Raw genomic sequence first — 23,485 nt, 5'->3', positions numbered from 1 at the left:
CACACAATGAACACAAACGAGTCAGTCAACAAGAGACGGGTATGGCGAGCCCAAATGAGGGTCAATAAATATCAAAAGTTCCAAAACGTTGATTGTAGTTGTACCAGTCTAGCATATAAACTTAATATCTACATACATGGCCTTTGATTGAAGGCTAGTCTCACTTTGTCCCATTGCAACATTAAAAAGGTTTAGAGTTGTGTACATTGTTTCTGTTAATGTAGATTTATCTTTTTTTTTATTTTAATAATTGAAAATGCACATGTATTTTAGGTTCCTTTTTAAAGAGGGGTGGCGGTGGGGTCAAATTTGAGTTTTTAAAAACTTGACTTGAAAGTAACAATAGTTTCTGAAGTAACTAGTAACTAATTACTTTTAAAAACTACACTGGTAATAAAATGCGTTCCCGTTTTGACAGAAATTAAAACTTCAGTTGAAGAGCTGACTTAATCGTTAACCAAATAGTCATTTTTACATCTTCCAGAACCCCCATGTGTTGCAGTAAGAAACATGAATAAGTGCTGTTCAGCAGAGGCTGTTTTTTTCACTCCATCTAAACTTTCTTTGTCTGCTTACAGTATCTCCAAGTGAAATACAGGCCAGCCCGAATACAAATGCAACTCTTCCCTGCAATGTGACGTTCCCTCTTTCTGCAAAGGGGGACAAAATGGACAAGTCTCTCATCAAAGCCAGCTGGATAAATAATGGCTCTGACATTGCCTCATTCAGAGAAGCGGCAACTCAAATAAAGGAAGGCTTCAGTTGGGACACCACTGGTTTCATCAACGGGGACTTTTCACTGACTGTCCTCAGAGCTGGTCTCGACCTGCAGGGGCAGTATGAATGCACCATCAGCTACAACTCCACAATGCTGCATTCCAGCAACGTTACACTCCGTATCCTCGGTATGTCTTTGTCTAGTCGTTGAGATTTAATTTGTATATTTAAAGGTCCCATATTGTAAAGTGTTTTTATCATAAAGCAGGTCAAGGTGCTATATAAATACTGTGAAAGTATCAAAAAGCTCAATCCACAGAGAAATGCATACAGCCTGCATTCAGAAAAGGTGCCTTAAAACGAGCCATAAGGACTTAGAGACAGGCGCTAAAACAGAGCGTTTCAAACAGAGGGTGCAGGAATATTCCGACAAACAGTATGAGGAACTTATAGTGCTGAAAATTAGCATGATATGGAACTTTTAAGCACATTTGATAATAAAGCAGGTACAAAGCTGAATGTTTTGATCCTCTTTTTTTTTCCTCAATTTATTCTACTTCTTCTTTTAGCTTCCCCCACTCTTTCCATCCCTCAGCAGTGGGTGGTGTTAGAAACTGAGAGCCACTTTACATGCCATGCAGATGGTTTCCACCCTCCTCCTGTCTCTTTCTCCTGGACCAGAGATGGTCAAATGATACAACCTCCTTACCACATTGAAGGTGAACAGACTCCAGATGGGTATTACAAGGCTGTGGGCAACCTGACCTTCTACCCTTCCCGCGAGGACCAGAACGTGACCTTTGGCTGCAAAGTGTCACACAATGGCAGCTATCAAGAGCTGGATTTCCAACTCAATATTACCTGTGAGTGACACAAAGACACATTGCTTGACCTTGTACATTTGCCAATTACCACAATGACTTATATTTCTACTTCATGTGCATTACATAACATGTCATTTAGGAATTGAAATAGCTGTGTTTTTGGCCTGTGGCAGAAGAAGTGTAGGCTTTCGGCTGTAGAACGGGAATAGCTGCTTTCGTCAATCATTACAGTAGAAACTGTGGGAACTGCTCATCCTTAAAATCTAATACCAAAAGATCTTAATAAGATTTTCTTTGTCTCTCCTCAGACCTTCCTTCTGTTACACTTTCTGCAGTACTCTCCCACTCCAACAACATTCCACTCACTCTTTACTGTGATGTAGAGAGTTTCTACCCAGAGGAAATCTCTGTGTCTTGGCTTCAAAACAGCACAGTCCTCCCTGAGCCCCCCGCCACTGAACTGAACCCAGATGGGACATACAGAACTAGGCACTACTATACTTTGAGCCCTGAGCAGAGGGAGCAAGGTGGGAAGGTGGAATGTGCAGTAAACCAACCTGGGGTAGTGCACCCTGTCAGTGGCTCAGCATACCTCGAGAAACTAGACCCTCAAGGTATTTATTTGACAAGACTTTCTACTTTTTTTTAAAGTAGAGCAAAGACATGGTACAAATCACACCAATTTGAGACATGCTATCATTTCTGTTTTTCAATATCTTTTTTGACGTACTGTGTAATTCCCTGAAACCCGAGGCTTGAAACAAAGTCTGAGAACTGCAAAGAACAAAAAAAAAACCTGGCGGCCTAATAAGCACACAATTGTTTGTAGCATGTTTGTTCTGTTCCTCATGCTGGCACAGTTAATTTTCTCGCTCTGTTTCCTCTTAGCTGAAGCTCCAGTGTTGACTAAATCAGCCAAAGCATCTGTGGCTCTGATGTGTATTTCTCTGGTGCTGGTCGTCCTGCTCTGCTTTGGCGTTTCTTGGAGAAGAAGGGATGGTGAGTCAAAGTACAGTGGGAGACGCCACTGTAACCCCCTTAAATAAAGCAGTCTATATGGCCATAGCATTAAGAGAGATGAGTTTGTTTTTTTTGACTTGGCAATGTGGCCTTTGGTGGCTAAGAGGAAAAACATGACTTGAGTTCTTCCCGAAACAAAGGAAAATATTAAAGAAATTATATCGTTGAAATCCTAATTTGGGGTAACAGAATTGTCCTTTGTTGGCTCTAATGTATCTTTGGACACCATGTGGGGTCCTGACTGCCATGTTGGGAGGATGCAACAATGCCTCTGTCCTCTAACCATGTTAGACTGGAAGCACAAAGATTAGTAAGGTATGAGGAAGGAATGCTTTGGATTGAAATGCACAATTGTACGCAAGATCAGGGCCACATATGAAGTAATGTGTTCAAGTTTTGAGTTTAAAGTCAGAACTCAAAATGTTTTCATGTGGTCCTAATCCTCTTCCGTACAGTTGCAAATCCTGTAATTATTGAAGAATAGCTGCCTCCCCAGCTCCCTTTTTCTCTTACTGACTTCTTTATCTCCATTTTTTTCTCCCCTCATTCAGAGAAAAAGAAGTCTCTGAATGTGTCAGGGATCATTCTCCCTCCACGCGTGATTGTTGGTCAAAAGGGCAGGGTGACAATGAGCATTGAGGGCCGGAGGGTGGACCGAGTCCAGACAGCATGGTTCCTCAATGACACCCCTATCTCTGACACTTCACTCACAGGTAGGAGAGAGTAACCAGCGACTACTGGGGAATACTTCTTTGACCCTGTCTGACAGGGTTTGGCAGAATTCTAGTGGAGATCACAAAGTGTGTATGTATGGTTACTGTCACACAGTGTGGGAAAAGATCCTTTCCCTAACCTTAAAGTAATTATTCAACATTTGGTAAATACTCTTGTTCACTGTCTGTCTGAGTAAAATGATGATGATCAATACCACTCCCAAGCCTGTGCGGTAAAAAGGATGCTACTGTCAGCAGCTAAATCGAAAGCTCACTAATAAACGTTTTTTTTTTTTTTTTTTTTTTTTTTTTTTTTTTTATCTTATTTGTTGAATTAGTGCAAACACCAAAGCAGCAAACAACACAACACAATGGAGTTTTATGTTGGGGTTACAAAACTATATTTATTAAATTTTTATCTTGGCTGTGGTTACTTCCTGGTGTTTTGTTGTCGTCCATGAGGTCGCCATACAGCCAGAAGAGACAAATTAAACAAAACCAGTATAACCTGTTTTATTAGTAAGCTTTTTAGACATCCTGTCACGTGAAATAGGTGGCCTGGCTCTCTCAAAAGGTAAAACTGTTTCCCCGTTCCCAGGATTTACGCTAAATCTCCTGGCGTCTGTCCAACTGTTTCTTTAATTTCTTTAACTGTAATAAAAATGAAAGGGGAATTATTAAATAGAAGGAACAAAAAATATGTGTTTGGATTCATGTCAAAGTAATACATTAAAGTAAATGATGTCACATGAAATGTATTGCAACTACTCCTTAAACATACCATGTTTTCTCTTTTACACTTAATTCTGCTAACAATGTACAACGTTACACACAAAGGAACCTCCAAAACTAACTTCAACTGCCTCTATAACCCCCTAACCACCATCCATCTCCCCTATGGTCTAACTCTCACCTCCCCAGCGTCAGAGAAAGGCCCTCTGCTCCCCTCCAAAGGCGAGATGGGTTACTACAAGCTGCACACTCTGGGGCCGCTGTACTCATCTGGGAGTGGCACTCAACAGCTGATCTCCTCACTCACCTTCATCCCCCAGATTTCGATCCACAAGGGAGCGGTGTTAAAGTGTCAGGTGTCCTACATGGGCAAAGATAAGATCGTGGTGGAGAGGGTGTCAGAGAAGTTTACAATCCTGTGTAAGAAAAGATTTTTTTACGTATTTACTTTGCCTCTGCTTTTCTATGATTTCCACAATTTATGGAATGGACATTTCTGTAAACTGTCTCTTTTAGCTGCTCCAGAAGTATCAGAAATCCAGCTGGCAGAGACACCTGGTGACTCTGGTAAGGCAAACAATTCAGCCACGTGTTGTAATTCAATACATGTAAAACAGTCCTGGTTGTGAGAGGCTACATTCCTGCAATCTCTGTCCTCCAGATGTCATTAGCATGACTGTCCAGGCGTCACATTTCCATCCGGACATCATTACCTTCCGCTGGTTCTGCCAGGGGAGTGAGCTGAGCCCAGTCGCCTCCCAGGCCTCGTCCTCCCCTAGACCCAATTCTGAAGGAGTCTTTTCAGCCTTCAGCCAGTGTAAACTGCCTCGGAGTGAACTGGAAAAGGAAGGCACTAAAGTGTGGGTCAGTGTTCACCACATCGCCCTGAAGCAGCCAGTCACCCGCGAGACTAGGGGTAAGAAACAGTAGAAGGAATGGCGTAAAATGTAACCAATACAAATGGAAATGACATCTTAAATCTCGACTTCATCCCAAATAGGGTTCATCAAGAGTCCGTGTGTGTCCGAAATCATCGGATCCACTTCTTCCCCAGAGAAGACTTTGATCCTTGGATGCGAAATCACAGATTTCTATCCCCCGAACGTGTCAGTCACCTGGCTGAAGCTCAGGGGAGGAGAGCAAGATGATAGAGAGGAGGAGGTGATAGTGGGAGGAGAGATGTGGGGCCCCATACAGACTCAATCCAGACTCTACAGGGCCACAGCCACTCTGAGGAGAAGGCCAACAAATCAGGAGAAAAAGGAGAGAGGAGGGGGGATTATTTGTAGAGTCGAGCACTGTTCCCTACTCGAGCCTATTGAGAAACACTGGAGAAATGTTGACGTTGGTAGGAAGTTTTATAGGCACTTTTACTGTCAACAACTTTGAAAATTATTCTTATCTAAACTCATAGAACTTTTTTAATTATATTTAACTCACTTACACTTTCTGTTTGCATTCTCTTAGTTGCTCCCTCCATTCCTCCATTGATCTCGGTCTGTTGGAGCAGTGAAGGGGTTGGTGTGTTCTCGCTCGTGTTGAAGGGAGGTCACCCTAAGGTGAAATTACTTTGGGCAGCGGGAGGACCCACTCTTTCACCACTGGTGTCTGATGAGACCGAGGAGATAGGAGATGATGGACAGAGGGAGCTGAAAAGTGTGTGCGCCCTGGAGAGGTCCACAAGCATGCCAAGTCAAACAAACAAAGAGCTGGAGAGACGGAAGAATGGACACGCAATAAGTACGTCATTACTATATGTTCAATTCAAAAGTTTGCAATACAAAAATCTCACACATCAAAATGAGCTTACTCTACATGCCAAGAACTCCAGCCTTGAAAACAGTTGTTAACATCTTCTGTGCATTTGGAGGAACTTACTTTAACTAGGAAAAACCCCTTGGTGATGTCATCTGGGTTATTTTAGGCATGGGTTCGAAGTCAACCAGTTTTTAATCGGAAGCCTGTGCTACAAAAAGGGGTAGTTGCTATTACCTTGGTAGGGAGCATCTGAGGAAACATGCGGTTTCTGGTTTCAAGATAGAAGATGTTTGTTCAGTATTTAAACTTCATTTACAATATGAAGTCTAAAAAACATTGGATTATAAGTGGAACCTTAACGGACACGCTCTACAGTGTTTGCCCTTACTTCTGAAGTACCTTTTTGTAAATGAGTTGGTGTTGCACACCCAACACTGTGGCTACTATGATGCATGTAAAGACATAATATGCACAAAGCACAATTCAAATTTCATTGTGTAAACTGGCAAATACAGTATTCATATTTTCTGACTTAAAACGTTTGAATTTATTTCTGTACACAACCGAAACCCTATGAGCGTCGGTGCCGTCTTCAATTTTTCAAATTCTTGTTACTTTATAGAAACCAAAGCTGCCGTCACAGACCCTGACACTGAAGGAATAGAATACATTGATGAAAAAGTGGATGAAGAGAATAACAACATTGACAGGGACGAGGACACAAAGTCAGGAGTGGATGAGGACAGCGTCAAAGAAAGAGAGCAAGGCCCGGGAGCACTGCACATCAACAGAATCAACGTGACGACGGGTCCCAGAGGAAACGAGAGAGCACGTATGAGAGTCTGCGTGGAGATCACGCACCCTGCACTCAAGCTTCCTGTTTATCGAACCTGGACAGGTAAGACGCTACAAACAACAAACATACATGTACACACACATTACCGCGTCTACATCATGAAGTAATCTCACTAAAGCCAGAAAACCAGACTGGTTGATTGACAGATTACCTATCGGGTAACTGTTATCATGTTAAGAAAAAAAAAAGTCAACAGGAAGTTTGTTCAAGTTTAGTTTTTTTAACATGATCTTGTGTCCTGTCTTTCAGAACCCAATGAGGAAATTTTATCTTCCACATTGAAGCCCTGATGTGTGCAAGAGTGCATTTCTATCTCATATTTCCCGTATATTATATCACATATATATACATCTCTATAACTTTAAATAGGAAGTAGTATGTTTTAAGGATATTTAAAGGATATCCAGCTGTCTTTTGATGTGGTTTTGCTTCCAACATGTGTGTATCTTTATTTATTATCTTATATTCTTAATCTGTCACTATTACTTTTTTCTAACTTCATGATTTTTTTACAAATGGTATTTTTGTACAAAGAACTTTACAATAATAATCCGTTTTTGTGGATTTTAAAAAAAAATCAGCTTTGGAAAATAAAATCTAAGTACATTTTTACAGAGAAATGTTGTTTGTTTTTTTTGTCTGTGAAAAACAAGTCAACAACTTCTGTTCCGTGTTCCGATCTCTGTTGTTGGTTAACCTCTGATATAAGTTCTCATTTTAAAATACACTTCTGTTTTTTTTTTCTGTTGCACTCTGACCACAGGAACATCACTTCATTGTGCTGAGCAGAGGAGGTGCTGCATGGTCGATGTTTAGTATCAAACTTCCTCCTCCTGATTATTCAGCAACCATAACACAACCGGAAACATACACGTTGTAGTTTACATTCCTTGTACATAAAATTAGGTTGATATATATAACATGTCACTTAAAATTCTAGCAACTTCCATACATGTTGCATACACTATACATTTACCTGAGTGGCACACACTTGCTGTATATGTTTTCTATTCATTTCCTTTAGTAGGCTAGGCTACATGACCAATAAAACTGAATACATCTACTCGACTAATAAATATGCAGTTTGTATTTAGTATTGTAAAAACTAAGTGACCTACTGAATATCATTTGAAACAAAATTATAGGCAAAATAACCTAATTATGTTTTTATGCCAAGGAGGGTTGAATAAAAATATTAGAAACATCTAAACGTTAAAATATTCAAAAAGACTGAATCTTTTTAATTGTAGATCTTAAAGCGTGCCTATAACTTTTGCAGAAGAGTGGCATTAATGGTAAATATTTAAAGTGTACTTGTCAAAAGAGTACTCCTCTGATTTAGCATTGCACCTCCAAAACAGTGACAATGGTCATAATCATGTGCCAAAACCACAGATAAAGTCTTGGTTTTTTTGGGGGGGGCTGGGTTTATCATCTTTTTCCATCATCTTTTTCCTTGTCATTGTTGTAGAAGACATTATCAGATGTTGCACAGCTCTGTCTGTCTCTGGCTTTATACAACCTCTTCCCCAGTAGTAGTAGTTTTACCCCACACCTGCAACAAACTTTGGACAGATGTACAAAATGTTCGACTACTGTGAACTACCTGACTCAGGTGTGTGTGTGTGTGTGTGTGTGTGTGTGTGTACGTATATGTAGGGTCATTTGGTAGGCGGGTATATATAGATATTTATATTATGTATGTATGTGTGATGTATAGATGAGTATGGTAGGGTGTAGGAGGTATGTGTATTAGTATTATGTATGTATATATATATGTATGGTATATATATATATATATGTATATATCTAGTCGATGTATATATAGTAGGTGTTGTCTGGGGTGATATTGGGTAGGAGAATAACATGTGTGGGGTGTGTGGGTGATGTATGGGGGTGACACTATGTTATGTGTGTTAGGTGATATATGTATGGTAGATGTAGGATATAGTATAGTATATAGTTAATGTAAGGGTAGATATAGGATGTATTGTAATATTATAGGTAGTGTATGTATATAGATATAGTAGTGTGTATGGGGTGAGTGGAGTGAGGGATCACTAAGAATAATTGTATGTTGGTAATTATTATAGGGGGTGTGTGCTTGTTATGATCGTAGATAATATGATGTGTGGCTGGTAATAGTAGATAGTGGGAGGTGGATATATTTTTTATATAGGGGATAAGTAGTATGAGGTTAAAAATACTCTAACTCTCTAATCTGAGGATATGTCTTATAGATGAGAGGTAGAATTTGTGATGATATTAAATATGGTGTGGTGGGTCACGTCTTTGTATAACATGTGTGTGTGTGTGTGTGTATAAAAGTATTTTAAGTTTGCTAAAGTAAACTCAAATCAGCCACCATGAGCTGGTCATACCCTTAATTAACCCTTATTGAACTCTAAAATGCTGTGGTTCAGTATTTATGCATTCAACTTTGAATTTGTTCAAGAATTTAGGCCTGTTATTTTTACTTTTAAAAAAAAATACTTTTTAAATCTACTATCTGTTTCAAGCAAACAAATCATTACAATTAAAGTGCCGTGTGCATTGAATATCTCTAATTTGAACATCAGGGGAACCAAATGCAAGCCTGCACTGTTATGGTCAGTTTAGGTTAAAGGAACTTCATATTTAAGAATATTAGCAAACATTAGACATTATATTTAGTCAAAGGCCACAATGTTCTCAGTGGCCTGACAGCTAGCTGTGCGCACATCCGCAAACTGCAACACGTAGGCTGGATGCCCGGGCGACTCAGCTGTGTTTAATCACTCTCTTCTCTTCCTCTTAATAATGAGACACCGGACATATGTCTGGATGAGGAACTGAACCGAAGCTAGCAGCGGAGGTCTTCCAACCTGCTCGCGGTCGGATGGAAGCTTGCTGTCGAGTTTTAGGACGAGTAAACTAGCAGGTGGGTTCGATTAGTCGACGGGGTTACATCCAGAGGACGTTAAGTCCGAGGGTCAACGAGGAAGAAGTCTGAAGATGGACCCCGACAGTGTCTTCACCAGAGTGGAGAGGACTCTCTGGACAGCATGGGTGAGCCGCTGCATCATCTAAAAAAAAATACGTGTGATGAGATAACTTTTTTATTTCAAAATTAGAAGCAATGAAATGTGGATGGTAAATCTCCTTTCCTCTCTCCTCTCCGCTGTCTCTCTCTCTCTCTCCCTCTCTCTCTCTCTCTCGCTCTCCCTCGCTCTGTCTTTCTCTCTTTTTTGCTCTCTCTCTCTCTCTCCCTCGCTCGCTCTCTGCTTTTAATCTGGCTTAAAACAAATACAAACTTTTTTTCTACACTGTTATTTCCTTATTTTCTTAAAAAAATTACGAAACCTCCCTGGACTGAAAGAAGCTGTAATTTTATAGGCCTACCAATTTTAGGGACAATAGTTAAGTTGAATTATTTTTTTTTAAATATGTTGATTTGCAAACTTGCCTATAGACAATAGTTTTTGCTTTATTGCATTTGTGTGGAATTTATTCTTTTGGTGGTTTAGCAATTTAACACCATATGCATTTGGCCTATAATCAGTTTGAAATTACACAGCTCTGTATATGGTCTTCAGATTGACTTATTAGGAATTTTTGGACTTGTAAATAAAACATTACTTCTTTACCCCATAGCCACAAGAGCATTGATGAGTTATTGATTTTGGATGATAAGGCCTGCACAGTCTGGCTTGCACACAGTGTTTCAGTAGGCCCTTTGAGCAGTATAGACATTTTCACTTGTCTTAATAGGAAAAGCACAGGTGTAACTAAGAACATTTATGCTGTCTGTGTATCACATTTATTGGTTTGGGTTGAGCAGGCTGGCTTACTTGGAAGGTTTCTGGGATCCTTAATGTTTTTATATTAACAAAGGATCAAAAGATTATGTTTAATGTGAAAGGTGTTTGTTGCATTTAACAACCAGGTGATTATTACCCAACTCTGCAGTTCCCCTCAGCTCGAAGGAGCGTTTTGTAGCTTCTTTCAGTTCAGTGTTTTGGTTTTACAACCACAACTCTGAGACCAGAAGCTAGTCTATATCTACGCAATTGCTCTGTTGCCTACTGAAATACCACTGGATTTCACTCATTTTGGCCAGATCCGTTACATTGGTATTTGTTGTGTTGGCATTTTAAACTATGGTCATTTGAGGTTATCCTTTTCTCAGATCTCTGCAAGGTAAATCCAGACAGGTAGCTAGACTATCTGTCCAATCTGAGGTTGAGGTTAGCGCACTGTGCAGGCCCCTCAAGATCTTCCACACCAAACTCAGAAAACCATATATGAACTTTGTGTATGTCATGCTGAAACGGGAAAGGGCCCTTACCCAAACTGTTGCTGCAAAGCTGGCATGACAACACTATTGTGTAACTAGCCTTGTGTGCTGTACGTCACATTAAGATTTTCTTTTCAGGTAAACTAAGGGACCTATCCCAAACCATAAAACACAGCATCAGGCCAAAAGTATAGAAGGATATATGAACATGGGTGGTTTTTAAACTAAAACAACAAATGCATAATGGGGAAAATGATGGAAGAACCAAATTTCAAAATGTTAACGCTTTTTAATCAATTACATAAGTCTTACTGTCTTTTTCTCTGTCTTGTTCTTAGTACTATATAACTGGAGCTGTGAACAGATTTATCAGGCCAGAGCCCGCCGACATCGCCAGCAATGACACACAGGCCATCCAGGGATCTGCAGTTGACAGTGAGCCTGTTAACTCTGGTGATGCAGATGGTGATGTTGATAGAAGAGGGGTCGATGAGGAACAGCCTCTTGCGACATCCTCTCTGCTTAGCTCATCTCGGCCACTTGTTGCCGGGGAAGTTTGCACCACAGAAATCAACTTAAGGCCTGATGAAGAAAGCGTGCAGTACACAATCCAGCCGAACAGAATTGGTGAGAGCAAAGCAACTGAGGAAGGTCAGGGCACAAGAGAGGAGCAGTTTGCCCAAGCGAGAAATGACGATGATGGGCTGCTGGTTGCAAAGGAAGACAAACAAGAAGACAAACAAGAAGACAATGGAGATCATAAATTGTCCAGACAAGATGAGACGCCGGAGAATGAACATACAAACACCAGGTCGCAAAGACTTACAGGTGATGCAATGTGTGAAGACATGGAGGAAAGTGGAAGAAATGCTGGTGCTGAGGAGGTGTCAATGACAGTACATGATCATCAAAAAATGGATGAAACCATCCCAGTGAAGGAAGAAGATGATGAAATGCAGCATGATCATAAACCAGATTTGGGGGCGGAAGACATTGAGGTGGAACTCTGCACAATCAAAGATTTGAGTATAAAAGAAGAGGATGACATGCACATTGAAGAGGCAAAGTTGCAGAGGAATGAGGCAGATACAACGGTGACGCATGAGGAAGTAGAATACATTGATAGTGTGCAACAGCTGGGCTCTCAAAATGAGAAAAAGTCTGAAGCAGCAAAACAAGTTGAAAATCAGCTGTCGCTCTGTAAAGAGTTGTCAGACGATGGTAGAGATTTTCGGGGAGACCCGGGCTTTACTTCACTGCATGTTGAATTACAGACAACCTATGACAAAAGTGGCATTGTTTCTGAGGAGGAAGTAATTGTTGTCAAGCAAGAGCATCTGATGGAGGATGAGGGTGCTGTCATTGAGGAAGAAAATAGCAATGATGCTGCAACCAACCAGACAAAAGATGAAGCGCCAGAGCAGGAAGGCGACATCAGAACAGTTACAGAAGACAGACAAGAAGAACAAAATGTAATTGAACATGAAGTCACACAGAATGCTAAAACAGAGCCCCACACAGCTGAATTTGCAGATGGAGAACAAGAGGATGTGGCTAAGGATGGCAAAGTGCAAACTACAACGAGAGAGGCTGATGTTGAGACAGAAAGTTGTGGCACCGTGATCGAAGAAAACTCTGATGTCACAGCGGCTCACATTTCCATAGAGGAGAGGCTTTCCAGCGAAGTCCGTAACAAAGAAAATATCATGGAACTAGGATGTATGACCACCTCAGCTACAAACAAAACTGAAGGCGAGGCTGGACAGGAAATGACTGAAAAGCTTAAAAATCTTCCCCTGGGGTTATGTGAAGGCCGGGTTGCTGTGTCGCCAGAGCTAAACTCTCCAACATGTGAGGAAACACAAGAGGGAGTTCCTGAATACAACAATGAGCCTAGTCCTGGGGATAACGCAACACAAAGGTTCCTGGAAGAAGGAGATTGCGAGGAAATCCAGGGAAGCCAATTACCAGAAGAGGTGGAGAGCAAAGAGCCAGAGAGCCTTCAAAACAGTGCCTTTAGCACCGGAGACTATTTACTAGTGAGGGAGCATATGGAAGAGAAACAAGAAAGTCCACGAGATATTAAGTGTAGCTTTGAAACTGGATTGCCACAAGAATCGGAGAAACCACTTGTTGAAGTAGTAATTCAAGAATACGGACATTTACTTGTGGAAGAGGAAGGAGAATTACTGGTTGACTTAATGAAGACGGGGATTGAACACTCAAGATTTGAGTCGGACGTTGGCTTACCAGATGAGGGCGTCAAGGCACAAGATGGGCCTGAAGGGCTTTTGGTTGAATTTGAAATAGACAAAGAGCTACATGATTCCAACATAGATGATGCTGCTGGAGAGGGCAGTGAGGTGCCAGGAGATGTAACAGCAGAGGAAGAGGTTGGATTCGCTGATGAAACTTTCCTTGAGGTCAAAGAACAGAAGATGACAGTGACTAGGTTCTTTCAGGAATTGGTAGATGCAATAGACTCGGAGCAAAACAGCAACATGACTCCTAGTTCACTGGAAGACATCACTAAATCTGAACTCCTAAAACAGTTGGCTGAGACTGAGCCTGAATTACGTGAAGATGTAGAAATGCAAGATGCGGGGATACATATGGAGGAGGATGCAGCAGAAGATGAAAAGCAGAACAAAAATGAGATGGAGTTTTTACATCTGCAGGTAGCAGGAATGGCAGACTCTGAATCGTATAGACTAGTTGAGTCACTGCAGACGGAAATTCAACTATCAGACAAAGCATGTGAGATAAGCAATGAGGAGGTTTTAACTGAAGCTGCAGGTGAATCGAAGACAGTCGAGTCCAAACTGAAAGGTTTTACTTCATCAACAGAAGACGTGGCAAAGCATGTGACTGAATCAGAGGGGAGTTGTGCAGAAGAAACTATTTGCTCAATTAGTGGCCATCAGGATGTTATCGATGAAGAAATCCTTGACTTGTGGCTACAGACAGCGTTGTCGGAGGACGCTGGTGGAATAAAACACCAAGAAGGGCCAGAGCCTAGACACCAAATGGAGCCATCGAATCAGGAACCAGATGAAATATCATCAGTGCAGACAGAGAAGGATAAAGAGCAGCTTTTTGAATTAAATTCAAAAGAATCTGAGTTAGTGAGTGACACAGAAATGTCTTCATCAACAGTAGAGTCTGGATTTTTGGACCAGTCTCTCAGTGAATGGGGCATACACAACACTGAAACTCAGCTACTGAAAACAAGTAGCACTGTGTCATTTCCAGGCCTACATAACATGTTGGCTAATATGTCTGAATCAGCAAACATCCCTGAATTGTCTCCACAAGATTTTAACTCTGGATCTCTAGATAAAGTCATGGAGAAAGTAGCTGAGACAGCGCAATCGTATCTGAAAGAGGAGGATTCCATCCATGAGAGAGGATTTCACCCTGATACAGCAGTTGCGCCACCAGAGGCTAGACATCTGAATCAGGAATCACAAGAAAAAACAGAAGAAGTGGAGACTCAAACTGGATCACAGAAAGAGGTTGATGCTGAGGTAACTGATTGGACAGACACTAAAGAAGCAGAGTTTAAGCCAATGACAGAAATGAGCATGAGAATGTTCAGAGTTGAGAAGCCAAAAGCAGAAGATGAGCCTCTTGAGATAACTTTGTCTGACTCTCTAGATCAAATCAAACACACTGAATCAGGACGACCTAGAAGCAGCTCAGAGTCTTTGTTTGAGGAGGTAATAGTTTTGACAGACTCTGGTTTACAAGGCGACACCTGGACTGAATCCAAGAGAAAGTTGCCCTCCCTGGACAAAGCACAGCCTGGATGGTCAGCAGATATTGCTGAATCATTTCCTGGGCTGAACAGGATGGAGGTGGCAGAACAGCCAACAACAGAGTCTAAAGATCTGATGGAGGTAACGTTTCTAAAATAACATATTTAACCATAAAAAGTGATTTACATCAGAATCAGACAGCCTTCCAACTGCAGGGATGGTGTGATTTGAGTTATTTGTGTCATTGCAGGTGGACACTGCTGCACTTGACTTTGCAGCGCAAAAGTCAAGAATTTCTGTTAAAAACCCTCGTGTAAGGCCACCCAAAGATCCCCGCTCCCTTCTACATAAGCCCTCAGTGGATCCCACACCCTCTTCACATCTGTCAGCCAAAGTCCTTCCAGGTGTGCCACTGAGAGGCTTGGGCATTGGAATCAAACTGCCTGGTAGGTCATTTACAACACATGGAAAGCCATTACCTGGAGTCTTACATGTCCAGTTATTTTTCATGATCTGTAAATAATTTCCCACATCTTTGTTTTTTAGGGCTTGGTGCAGGTTTTCCTGTTTTAAAAAAGACACAACAGGTTGTGAGCAATGAATATAGTCCAGAAACCCTCTCACAGGTACTATTAATAATCTTTGAGTACCACTTTTCACTTGTGTTGAGGCATATCCATTTCATGCGTCCTGTACATGATCGCTGTGGCTTATGGAGTTGTGTTTGAATGTACAGTGATGATGTGTGAAATAAAAACAAAACAAAACGAATACACATTCTTAAAATCTCACAATATCAACAGGAGACAAAACCAGAGGAGAAGAGTGACTCTCCCAAACAGGACGAGGCACAACCTAAACCCAAATGGATGACACCAAGACATCCAGGGTAAAAGAATAAATACAAAACATCTCAGAGCATTGGCATTATAACATTAAGCACAAAAGTGTCATATTGTGTTCACACATTCTCAGATTCTAAGTTTTCTCTTGTGTCCCTAGATTTGGAAATCCACTTATGTCCGAGCTGAAGACCAAACTGAAGAAAACCACAAAAGAGTGATAAGGAATTTAATTGTAATGCTGTGCATGATTATTTGAATATAATATAGAAATTGCTTTATTTTTTGTGTATTTATGAAACTGAATATGTGGATGGAATGTTAATTGTGTCACTTGTTTGCCCTATGTTTTGTAATAAAGCTTTGCTAAAAAACTGAATGGTACTTTTTTTTTAATACAAAGTGTAAGAAGTGGTGGCTTTGCTGAGTTTTAGCGTGCACAATCATCATAGCTTCAAATTGGGTGGTGATGGCTCAGTGGATATGAAGTATACCTTTGGTGTGGGAGACCTGGGTTTGAATCCCACTGTGATACATCAACCAATGTATCTGTGACACTTAACCCGTAGTTGCTGCCATATATAACAATTGTAAGTTGCTTTGGATAAAAGCGTCAGCTAAAAGTAATGTAAAGGGGACCATAGAAACTATTGAAGTCCATTGTTGAACCACTGCTGTAGGTAGGCTACAACAAATTTGTTCTTAGCTACAGTACTTGAGTAAATATACTTACAGTGGCTTGAAAAAGTTTACACACCCATGCTAAAGTTGATCAAAAAGAGGAATAAAAAAACAACTTTTGGAAATTGATCTTAATGCCTTTTTATTCAAAAAAATTAGGAAAATCCAACCATTGAAGACACTAATTTTCTTTGTGAATGAATAATGTACACTATTGTCAATAAATGTTCTTCCTTAAAATAAGTATGCAAACCCCTATGTTAAATTCCCATAGAGGCAGGCACATTTTTAAATGCCAGTTGTTTCATGGATCCGGGATACTATGCATCCTCATAAAGTTCCCTTGGCCTTTGAAATTAAAATCATCATATACCCTTCACCATACATAGAGATTGGCATGGGATTTTGCTAAATCTTTTGAATTAAGACATTTAAGATCAATTTCCAAAATACGTTTTTTTTATTCCTCTTCTTAATCAACTTTAGCATGTAGTAAACTTGTAGGAAACTTTTTCAAGCCACTGTAGTTACATTCCACCACTGCCTGCACATGTTTCTATCAAAGCAATTTATGTGCATGAAGTGCAAAAGTTTTGAATTTGGGAAAATTACACAGAACTAAAAGGGATTTTGACATTTAAAAATATTTTAAACCTTGCAGAGATTTTTTTTTTTCCAGGACAGTAGATGGCAGTATTGCCTCATCGCATGGACATCACTCGCTCTTAAACTCATGAAGAAGAAGTCTTCAGCTGTGATTGGTTGGAATTATCCAATAAGTTTGAGAAAGGCTGATGTTTGAACCACAGCGGCGCTCCGTTTCCAGTAGTTAGTTCGATATCAAAGGTTGTACCTAGTCAAGAGAACACCTAGGTAAGTCAACAAGTTATTTCCGTTCTACCAAACAATGTTACCAAGATAATAGTAGCTTAGTCTCGTTCAGAACTAACGTTACCTCAACCCTCGTAACGTTATGCGTTATGCCACGCACATTCGATGATGTTACAGTAACGTTAGCTAACGCTAACGCTAGCGGTTAACGTTATCCTATCAAGAATTAGCTGGGCTGCGACAACTGACGTTAACGAGAAGATATAGAAAAAGTTGCCAACGAATTTAGTCATCGATTAGTTTTATTATTATGATGCACAACTATCAGACACGGTAAAATTCCCAGTGTCTCAGATAATTTAGCGTTGTCAAATATGTCGTTTCCAGCAGAATAGTGTCCGTTTTGACCGGGATTGCACGATGAAGTTAACGTTACAGGTCAATTTAAAAACAAATACCTCCATCTGTTTTCTCTACGCTTAGTTATAGATCACTGTTGCCTGGCTCCTGGCAAAGGTAAAGCTAACCCTTATAAAGTTAACTCCCGACCGCCTACTTTGATCCATAACATAACGGAGAGAAACCCGACGGAAGGTTTTGACGTAATATCTGTCAGTGACGTTTGTTTTTGAATTAACGCTAACCTGTAAAAGTGCGTCTGTCCGTCACCGACACACATCTGCCAGAGACGATTAAACAGAAAGTTAACGCCGCTTTTTAGCTGAAATGAGTCCGGACACACCGAGACAATGAAGTAATGTTGCAGACTTTTTGAATAGTTACTTGTTTATTTCTACTCAACTGAAACTTGAGCAATATTTGTCAATGACTAGGGCAACAGTTTCGGTCCATGTTTACATTCTGTCATTTGATGTCATTTCCGGCAGATTGTTAAATAACATACATGTTTAACACTGGTCTGTGGTCATCATTTGGCTTTGTTTTTATAAATTGAAAACTAAGTTTTTTTGATTTTGTGTTTTTGTACCAACTATGCTATTTTTACTGATTTTAATCTGTACATAATTTTTTTTTAAATTATGTTGCCTAATATAATCCAGTGAAGCCATTTGGATCTCAGAGCTGGCAATAATTGTGATATTGCCCCACTGTAAGTTTACATAATGTAAAGGTCCAACTGTTAATAATAAATTAATTACTGGTGTTAATTAAATACTTTTAATCCACAGGCACAGAGAGTCTGAGAGGACACCAAAGTAGAAAAATGAGTTCTTGGGGCCTGAATGCTTCTGGGGTCTGGATTGGTGAGGAATGCTTGCCAGAAATGACCCTCCTTGACGATACATGTAATTCAACTCTTCCTGACAGCGTGCTGGCTACACCTGGTACAGCTGGATTCTTGAAAAGCAGGTTTACCTCTCGCCATCCCTCCCAGTTGAGTTCGTCTACCAAATTAAAAAACCCTGCTCAAATAGTTTTCCCTCAGAGTAAGACTCTGGATCTTCTACAATCTAATGTGAGCAGTCCCAAAGCAGACAGTATGGATACTGAACCTTCTAAACACAATGGCACAAAAGATGTGTCAGTAACAAGCTCAAATGACTGTATCAGCAATGAAGAAAACATTTCTGAAGTTCACTCTCCTGAACTGTCCAGACTTAATGGGACAACAGAGATGATTGACATTGATGCTCCTGAACAATGGCTTGATGTCAGATACTTCCCAGATATTACGCTGCTTGATGTTACACGTGATTCAGAGCTAACGCAAGACAGGGATTTATCCTTCATGGCGGTTACACCGGATGTTAAACCAGTGGATTGTTTGAAAAACAACAAGCCACCTTCAGAGTTGAGTGGACAAATTGTGGCATATCCTGGCAGAGCGAACACAAATCAAAGTGAAGATTTGTCAAGTACTCTTACTGGCAGTGTCATCCACAATACGAGCTCCTTTAGTGGACAATCTGATAAGAGTGTTGGGGAAAACATAAAGCAAACTTCCTTGGAAGCTACTTGGGATATTTCTAAAGGCAGTGTTTTGGAAAGCACTCAGTCTTTGTTGGAGCCCACTGAACCAAACATGGTGATGATTCAAACATCTGCTGAGGAAGTACTTGGTACCCATCCTGCTAATGTTACTCGAGACATAAGCTCCTCAAGTGACATGTCTGTTCATTGTGCTCCATCACAGTTCTCTACTTCTGATATGCAGTGTAACACTAGTTTGAATAACGTCCCCTCTGAGCTTCATGTTGAACCTGTGGTGACTTCTAATACCATGGAAGCTAACAATGAAGAGCTGTTTACCAGCCGTGACGCTGAGTTGACCAGCAAGGTGCCACAAATGGCTGGGTCTATAAACAGCAATTTTACCTCTCTCCAGCGCTCCCAGTTGAGTTCCTCAACCAATTTAAACTCAACTACCCATATACCAAGGCCTCTAAACAACACACTGGATCTCCCCTCTTCTAATGTAAACAGTCCCAAAACGGGCAGTGAGGCTACAGATCAGGATACGCCTGTCTCTAAGGATACCACAGAAACTTCCCTCATTATGAATCAAAATTGCTCAGCTGAAATGGCAAGTGGTTCATGTGATATGCATAATGCCACTTTTGATAAATGTTCCCTTCAAAAATCCAGTGGCAATACTGTTTTAGGGGACGCTGGTGCTGCAACCTTTTGCCTCCAAAACGTTTCTGATACTAAATCTCCTAAACAGAATGGCACAATAACTTTCTCAGAAAAGAGCCTACGTGACGGTCACCAGAACACTTTCGACAAGCCCTCTCCTCTTACTGTCTGTAATGCAACAAGTAGCCCTAAAGACAACCATTCTGAAGTCCCGCCTCCTGAACTATCAACACTTAATGGGACAACAGATAGCACAGACCCTGTTGCCAATGTAGTTGACACCCCTGAGAGCACATTTGAAGCTAATCCAGCTGCAGAAGTGGCTTCTAGAGTTGGCCGACGTGAGATCAAGGATCGTTCCCAATCGTCTCTGTCTTTGACAGATGTGTTTTCCCACACTTTGGTCCATCAAAGCTTGGATACGGAGAACATCAAAGCAAAGTCCTTCAATTTGGATGATACACTAGATTTGGGGGCAGACTCTGTGATCACTTCAACACCAATGACTAACTGTAAAATTCAGTCATTCAACATTCAACAACGAGAGGAGGGCAAAACCATAGGGGCACAGAAAAAGCTGTATGGGGATGTTCCCAGTAAGCCAGATGGTCAAATGCCATCAGAAATTCCATCAAACATCATCTGTGACCGAAAAACATTCCTGAGGCAACCACCTTCTAAATCTCTTTTACCTCCCCCGAAAGCTGCAACCCAGCTGTTGAGGCAAAAGTTTGCTTCGGCACTTCCTTGCAGGTTTAAGGCGGCGACATCCAGCTTGCCCATGACGAGGAGACTACCCCAGTGCGAAGCTCTGAGAAATCCCGCTGCTTGTGATACATCCCAGGGGGTAAGATGTGAATGTCCTTTTGTAATCCACCAAGTGTACAAAATGTTGGCAGCACATCGTGCTTAATGAAATGGATTAAATGAAGTCTGTGGAGCTTGTCGGTTTCATCTGTTAAATCCAGTTTGGTTTTCATTAAGCCGAGGCCTGACAAATCAACACAAACATGGACTGCGTGTATTGTCTGTTGATCTCATCTGTTCTTGTGTATTTAAGACAACAGGAAGATGCAGCTACTACAAATTACGGCCTTTAAAAACAGGTAGGCCGTGTAAATTGTTTTTAGATTTCATTTTTATTCTTCATAAATGTTGAGGGTAAATTATAAGTATGAATGAGAAAATGTATTTAAAAAAAATTCAGTCTTACTTTTATCTGCATAAAGTTTAAGTTAGTGCCCTCTGTTTATTAGATTATGTGTTTGCTAGTAGTCAATATCCACATTCTCTCCCTTCCGTGCCGACGTTAGGCGCCAAGCCACCCAATTTGGGCCTGCAGACACCGCAGGTGAGCGGCGTCCCGACAGGCTGCAGAGCTGCAACAGGTCTCAGGCTGCCATCTGCGAGAGGCAATGCCCCGGCCTCTTTAAGCACAAACAAACTCTGTGGACCTACAGGTACATGTACATTGTTCTGACTGTGTGCTTTTTGTTGTTTTTGCTGATATTTAGTTACAAATAGGAAAACATAAATGTACATACATTTGATAGTACAGAGTTTAAATTGTGTTTTGCTCTACATAAGTCTGGAATTCCTATGAACTTGTATTTCTGAGGCAATGATAAACAAACTAAAGGAACAGCTGGCAACTAATTCTCACCTAATTTTTTTTTTTTTCAAAGTTAATAAATTCAGAATCCAAAATTCAACATAAAACATTTCAACATACCAAATTCAGATGCAAAATACAAATGTATAAAATTCATCTAATATATTTTACACTTCCTCAAATTCAACAGGCCAAATATTTATTTATTTTTTTTCTCCCCATTTACTCACAAACAGCAACTAAGCCTGTGACGAAGCAACCCTTAAACGGAGGTGAAGCTTTACCAAACGCAAAGAGAAAGAAAATGGGTAAAAACTCTGCAGAGGAACGCTGCTTTCTTTTTAGCATTTTAAAGACTTTCCATGCTTAGTATTTGACAAGACATATGGTGTTCAAAAATAAAGGGGCATTGTGTCGGAATAAGGGTGGATCTATTGGCAGAAATTATCATAATTATGTTCTCTAAAACTAAGAATAGTGTTTGTTTTTTTGTTTTCTCCTCATTAAATTAGAATTAACCCTCCTATCAGGCCCCCAGGAAGTGTTCAGGGCTTTGAAGCCACTTTGACATAGTGGCTAAACGGTGCCAAACTTCTGTGTCCACCACGTGACGCCATGGGGGCCAAAAACACTTTTCCCTAGAGACTTATCTGGTGAAAGAAGTTCGTAAATCGGCAGACACATTTTATAGAGCATCGCAACCCCCGCAAAATGACTAGTTTGAATATCAGAATGTAATCTAGGTGGTCTGTTAACATTTGGAAAATCTAGTAGAAATGCATGGTTAAAACATTTAATCCCCATTCAAGTTAGCCGAGTGCTAAACCAGAAGTATTGCTCTCAGGGGTTGCAGCACCTCCCAAACCCGGTGGAAAAATGTGGTAAAACCAGATAGTGATGTAATTTGTGTTGCTGGAGGGTTTTATGGTCTGGTGAGTTCAGTAACCTGGACCTTCTGTTTTGTTGTGAGTTACTTACCTATTCTTTATCACATGCTTTTAGATGCTGCAGCACCAGCCATAACTGCTGCGGAAATCTCAACCTCTTGCGATGGTGTTAGCAGAGCCAAAGCCCTGAAACAGCCTGGGGCCAACCATAGAGCTCTGCAAGCTAAACCCAAAGGCCATGGTAAGCTAGGGCGGTGCTGAGATGGTAAAATGGTAAGCGGAGGTCACGGAAGGTCTTAGAAGACTAATTTAATCAAACCTCTGATGTCAGGTGTCCACTTGACAAGTCTGATAACCTATTTGGTATATTATCTAATAGGACTTCTTTTGTAAAGCTCCATGTACAGGTGCAAATCAAGATATTATAGGTATGTCCATCTTTAGCTTGTTTTATGTCTTTTCCTGTTTCAGACATATCTTGTCATGACATTAACATTAACATGTTTTATGAAGCTCTTAGTATCATGTGTCACCCTCACTTATCCAAGTCTAATATACAGAAAATAAAAAGGGATAAATGACTATTTGACAGACCTTGTCCTCAGTAAATGTAATATTCAAATTGTATTGCAGGTTGTGCCAACTGCGTCTTGCTTGAACAGCAACTGAAAGATTTGAAAGGTATGACTCGTTCCTGTGGTTTTCCTTTTTAATAAAGTTTATTGCAATTGACTTAGAAAACAACATGCATGAAATTGTCAGGAATTAAAGAAATATTTATGCTTTTTACAATCCCTTAGGCGTTAGTGTTCCAAAAATCCCACCTTCTCATCTTGGTGGTTCTTTGGTCTTGTCTAGATCCCAGTTTCAAATTATTTTCTCCCATGTTTTACAATTGTGTAATTATTGCAGCTTTCTTTTTTTTTTCCCAGAGCTGCTGAAGAAATATGAACCAGAGGGTGAAGGCTCATAATGTAAACAATGTAAGGGTAAAGTCATTTGCTTTTGTTTTGATTAAATCCTGTCATGTGGATACTTGTAGATAATCATGCTTTCCTCTTTGCATGTTTACAGATCAGAAAGGTGGATACCAGCAGAATCAGGGAGACTTTAATTGAGGTGGCTACAGAAATCAAATTCACCCCCCCAAGCAGCTACTGAGCTTGTCGTCGTTGCAGTCTAGCCACCTGAACTGGTTTTCATTCCATAACAACCAGAAATCCAGGTTGTTATGGAATGAATACCAGTTCAGACCCTTGGGTGGGTGCTGCTCTGTGCTGTTCTACTTCATTTGAGTCAAAACAGCTGAAAGTTATTGCAGTACAAGCCCTTCCCAAAGCTACTGCATAGTGTGCTTTTTTTTCAGTACGGACAACTTTT

General features: G+C 40.5%; 3 protein-coding genes across 7 annotated transcripts in view; 2 read left to right on the top strand and 1 right to left on the bottom strand.

Annotated features, from left to right (window-relative positions):
• The window catches only part of si:ch211-180a12.2 (uncharacterized), a 52,335-nt gene extending 36,475 nt beyond the window's left edge, over positions 1 to 15,860 (top strand). For 2 of the 4 annotated variants that reach the window (XM_032502393.1, XM_032502394.1), the window contains exons 2-16: positions 579 to 905; positions 1,287 to 1,580; positions 1,850 to 2,155; positions 2,430 to 2,540; positions 3,113 to 3,274; positions 4,112 to 4,426; positions 4,523 to 4,573; positions 4,668 to 4,922; positions 5,007 to 5,354; positions 8,293 to 8,296; positions 11,375 to 14,795; positions 14,905 to 15,100; positions 15,201 to 15,280; positions 15,458 to 15,543; positions 15,657 to 15,860. In XM_032502393.1, coding sequence (XP_032358284.1) covers positions 579 to 905; positions 1,287 to 1,580; positions 1,850 to 2,155; positions 2,430 to 2,540; positions 3,113 to 3,274; positions 4,112 to 4,426; positions 4,523 to 4,573; positions 4,668 to 4,922; positions 5,007 to 5,354; positions 8,293 to 8,296; positions 11,375 to 14,795; positions 14,905 to 15,100; positions 15,201 to 15,280; positions 15,458 to 15,543; positions 15,657 to 15,717 — 6,017 coding nt within the window. In that variant the 3' untranslated portion in view covers positions 15,718 to 15,860. The remainder of the gene's footprint in view (positions 1 to 578; positions 906 to 1,286; positions 1,581 to 1,849; positions 2,156 to 2,429; positions 2,541 to 3,112; positions 3,275 to 4,111; positions 4,427 to 4,522; positions 4,574 to 4,667; positions 4,923 to 5,006; positions 5,355 to 8,292; positions 8,297 to 11,374; positions 14,796 to 14,904; positions 15,101 to 15,200; positions 15,281 to 15,457; positions 15,544 to 15,656) is intronic. The other 2 variants (XM_032502395.1, XM_032502396.1) reach the window with 1 other exon arrangement.
• A 2,242-nt stretch (positions 15,861 to 18,102) lies between these two features.
• LOC116671278 (uncharacterized) lies at positions 18,103 to 23,330 on the top strand. The gene is made up of 9 exons (XM_032502436.1): positions 18,103 to 18,119; positions 18,199 to 20,453; positions 20,667 to 20,712; positions 20,920 to 21,066; positions 21,455 to 21,526; positions 22,221 to 22,346; positions 22,739 to 22,786; positions 23,038 to 23,088; positions 23,180 to 23,330. The coding sequence occupies exons 2-8, from the start codon at positions 18,234 to 18,236 to the stop codon at positions 23,076 to 23,078; spliced, it is 2,700 nt and encodes an 899-aa protein (XP_032358327.1). The 5' UTR covers positions 18,103 to 18,119; positions 18,199 to 18,233; the 3' UTR covers positions 23,079 to 23,088; positions 23,180 to 23,330.
• The window catches only part of prodh2 (proline dehydrogenase 2), a 25,015-nt gene continuing 20,736 nt past the window's right edge, over positions 19,207 to 23,485 (bottom strand). For both annotated transcript variants that reach the window (XM_032502482.1, XM_032502481.1), the window contains 2 exons: positions 22,084 to 22,090; positions 19,207 to 19,217 (listed from right to left, as the gene is read on the bottom strand). The gene's annotated coding sequence lies outside the window, so the exon portion shown is untranslated. The remainder of the gene's footprint in view (positions 19,218 to 22,083; positions 22,091 to 23,485) is intronic.

This window comes from Etheostoma spectabile, chromosome 21, assembly GCF_008692095.1.
Source record: "Etheostoma spectabile isolate EspeVRDwgs_2016 chromosome 21, UIUC_Espe_1.0, whole genome shotgun sequence".
Taxonomy (NCBI): domain Eukaryota; kingdom Metazoa; phylum Chordata; class Actinopteri; order Perciformes; family Percidae; genus Etheostoma; species Etheostoma spectabile.
The sequence above is the reverse complement of the archived record's forward strand: the minus strand, read 5'-3'. Positions and strand labels throughout refer to the sequence as shown.

Bases quoted from the DNA above. Each gene is read 5' to 3' on its own strand.
- LOC116671278 (XM_032502436.1), top strand. From the start codon at position 18,234: ATGAGTTCTTGGGGCCTGAATGCTTCTGGGGTCTGGATTGGTGAGGAA. The intron at 21,067-21,454 runs GTACATGTACAT...ACTCACAAACAG, and splicing joins CAAACTCTGTGGACCTACAG to CAACTAAGCCTGTGACGAAG. The intron at 21,527-22,220 runs GTAAAAACTCTG...ACATGCTTTTAG, and splicing joins CGCAAAGAGAAAGAAAATGG to ATGCTGCAGCACCAGCCATA.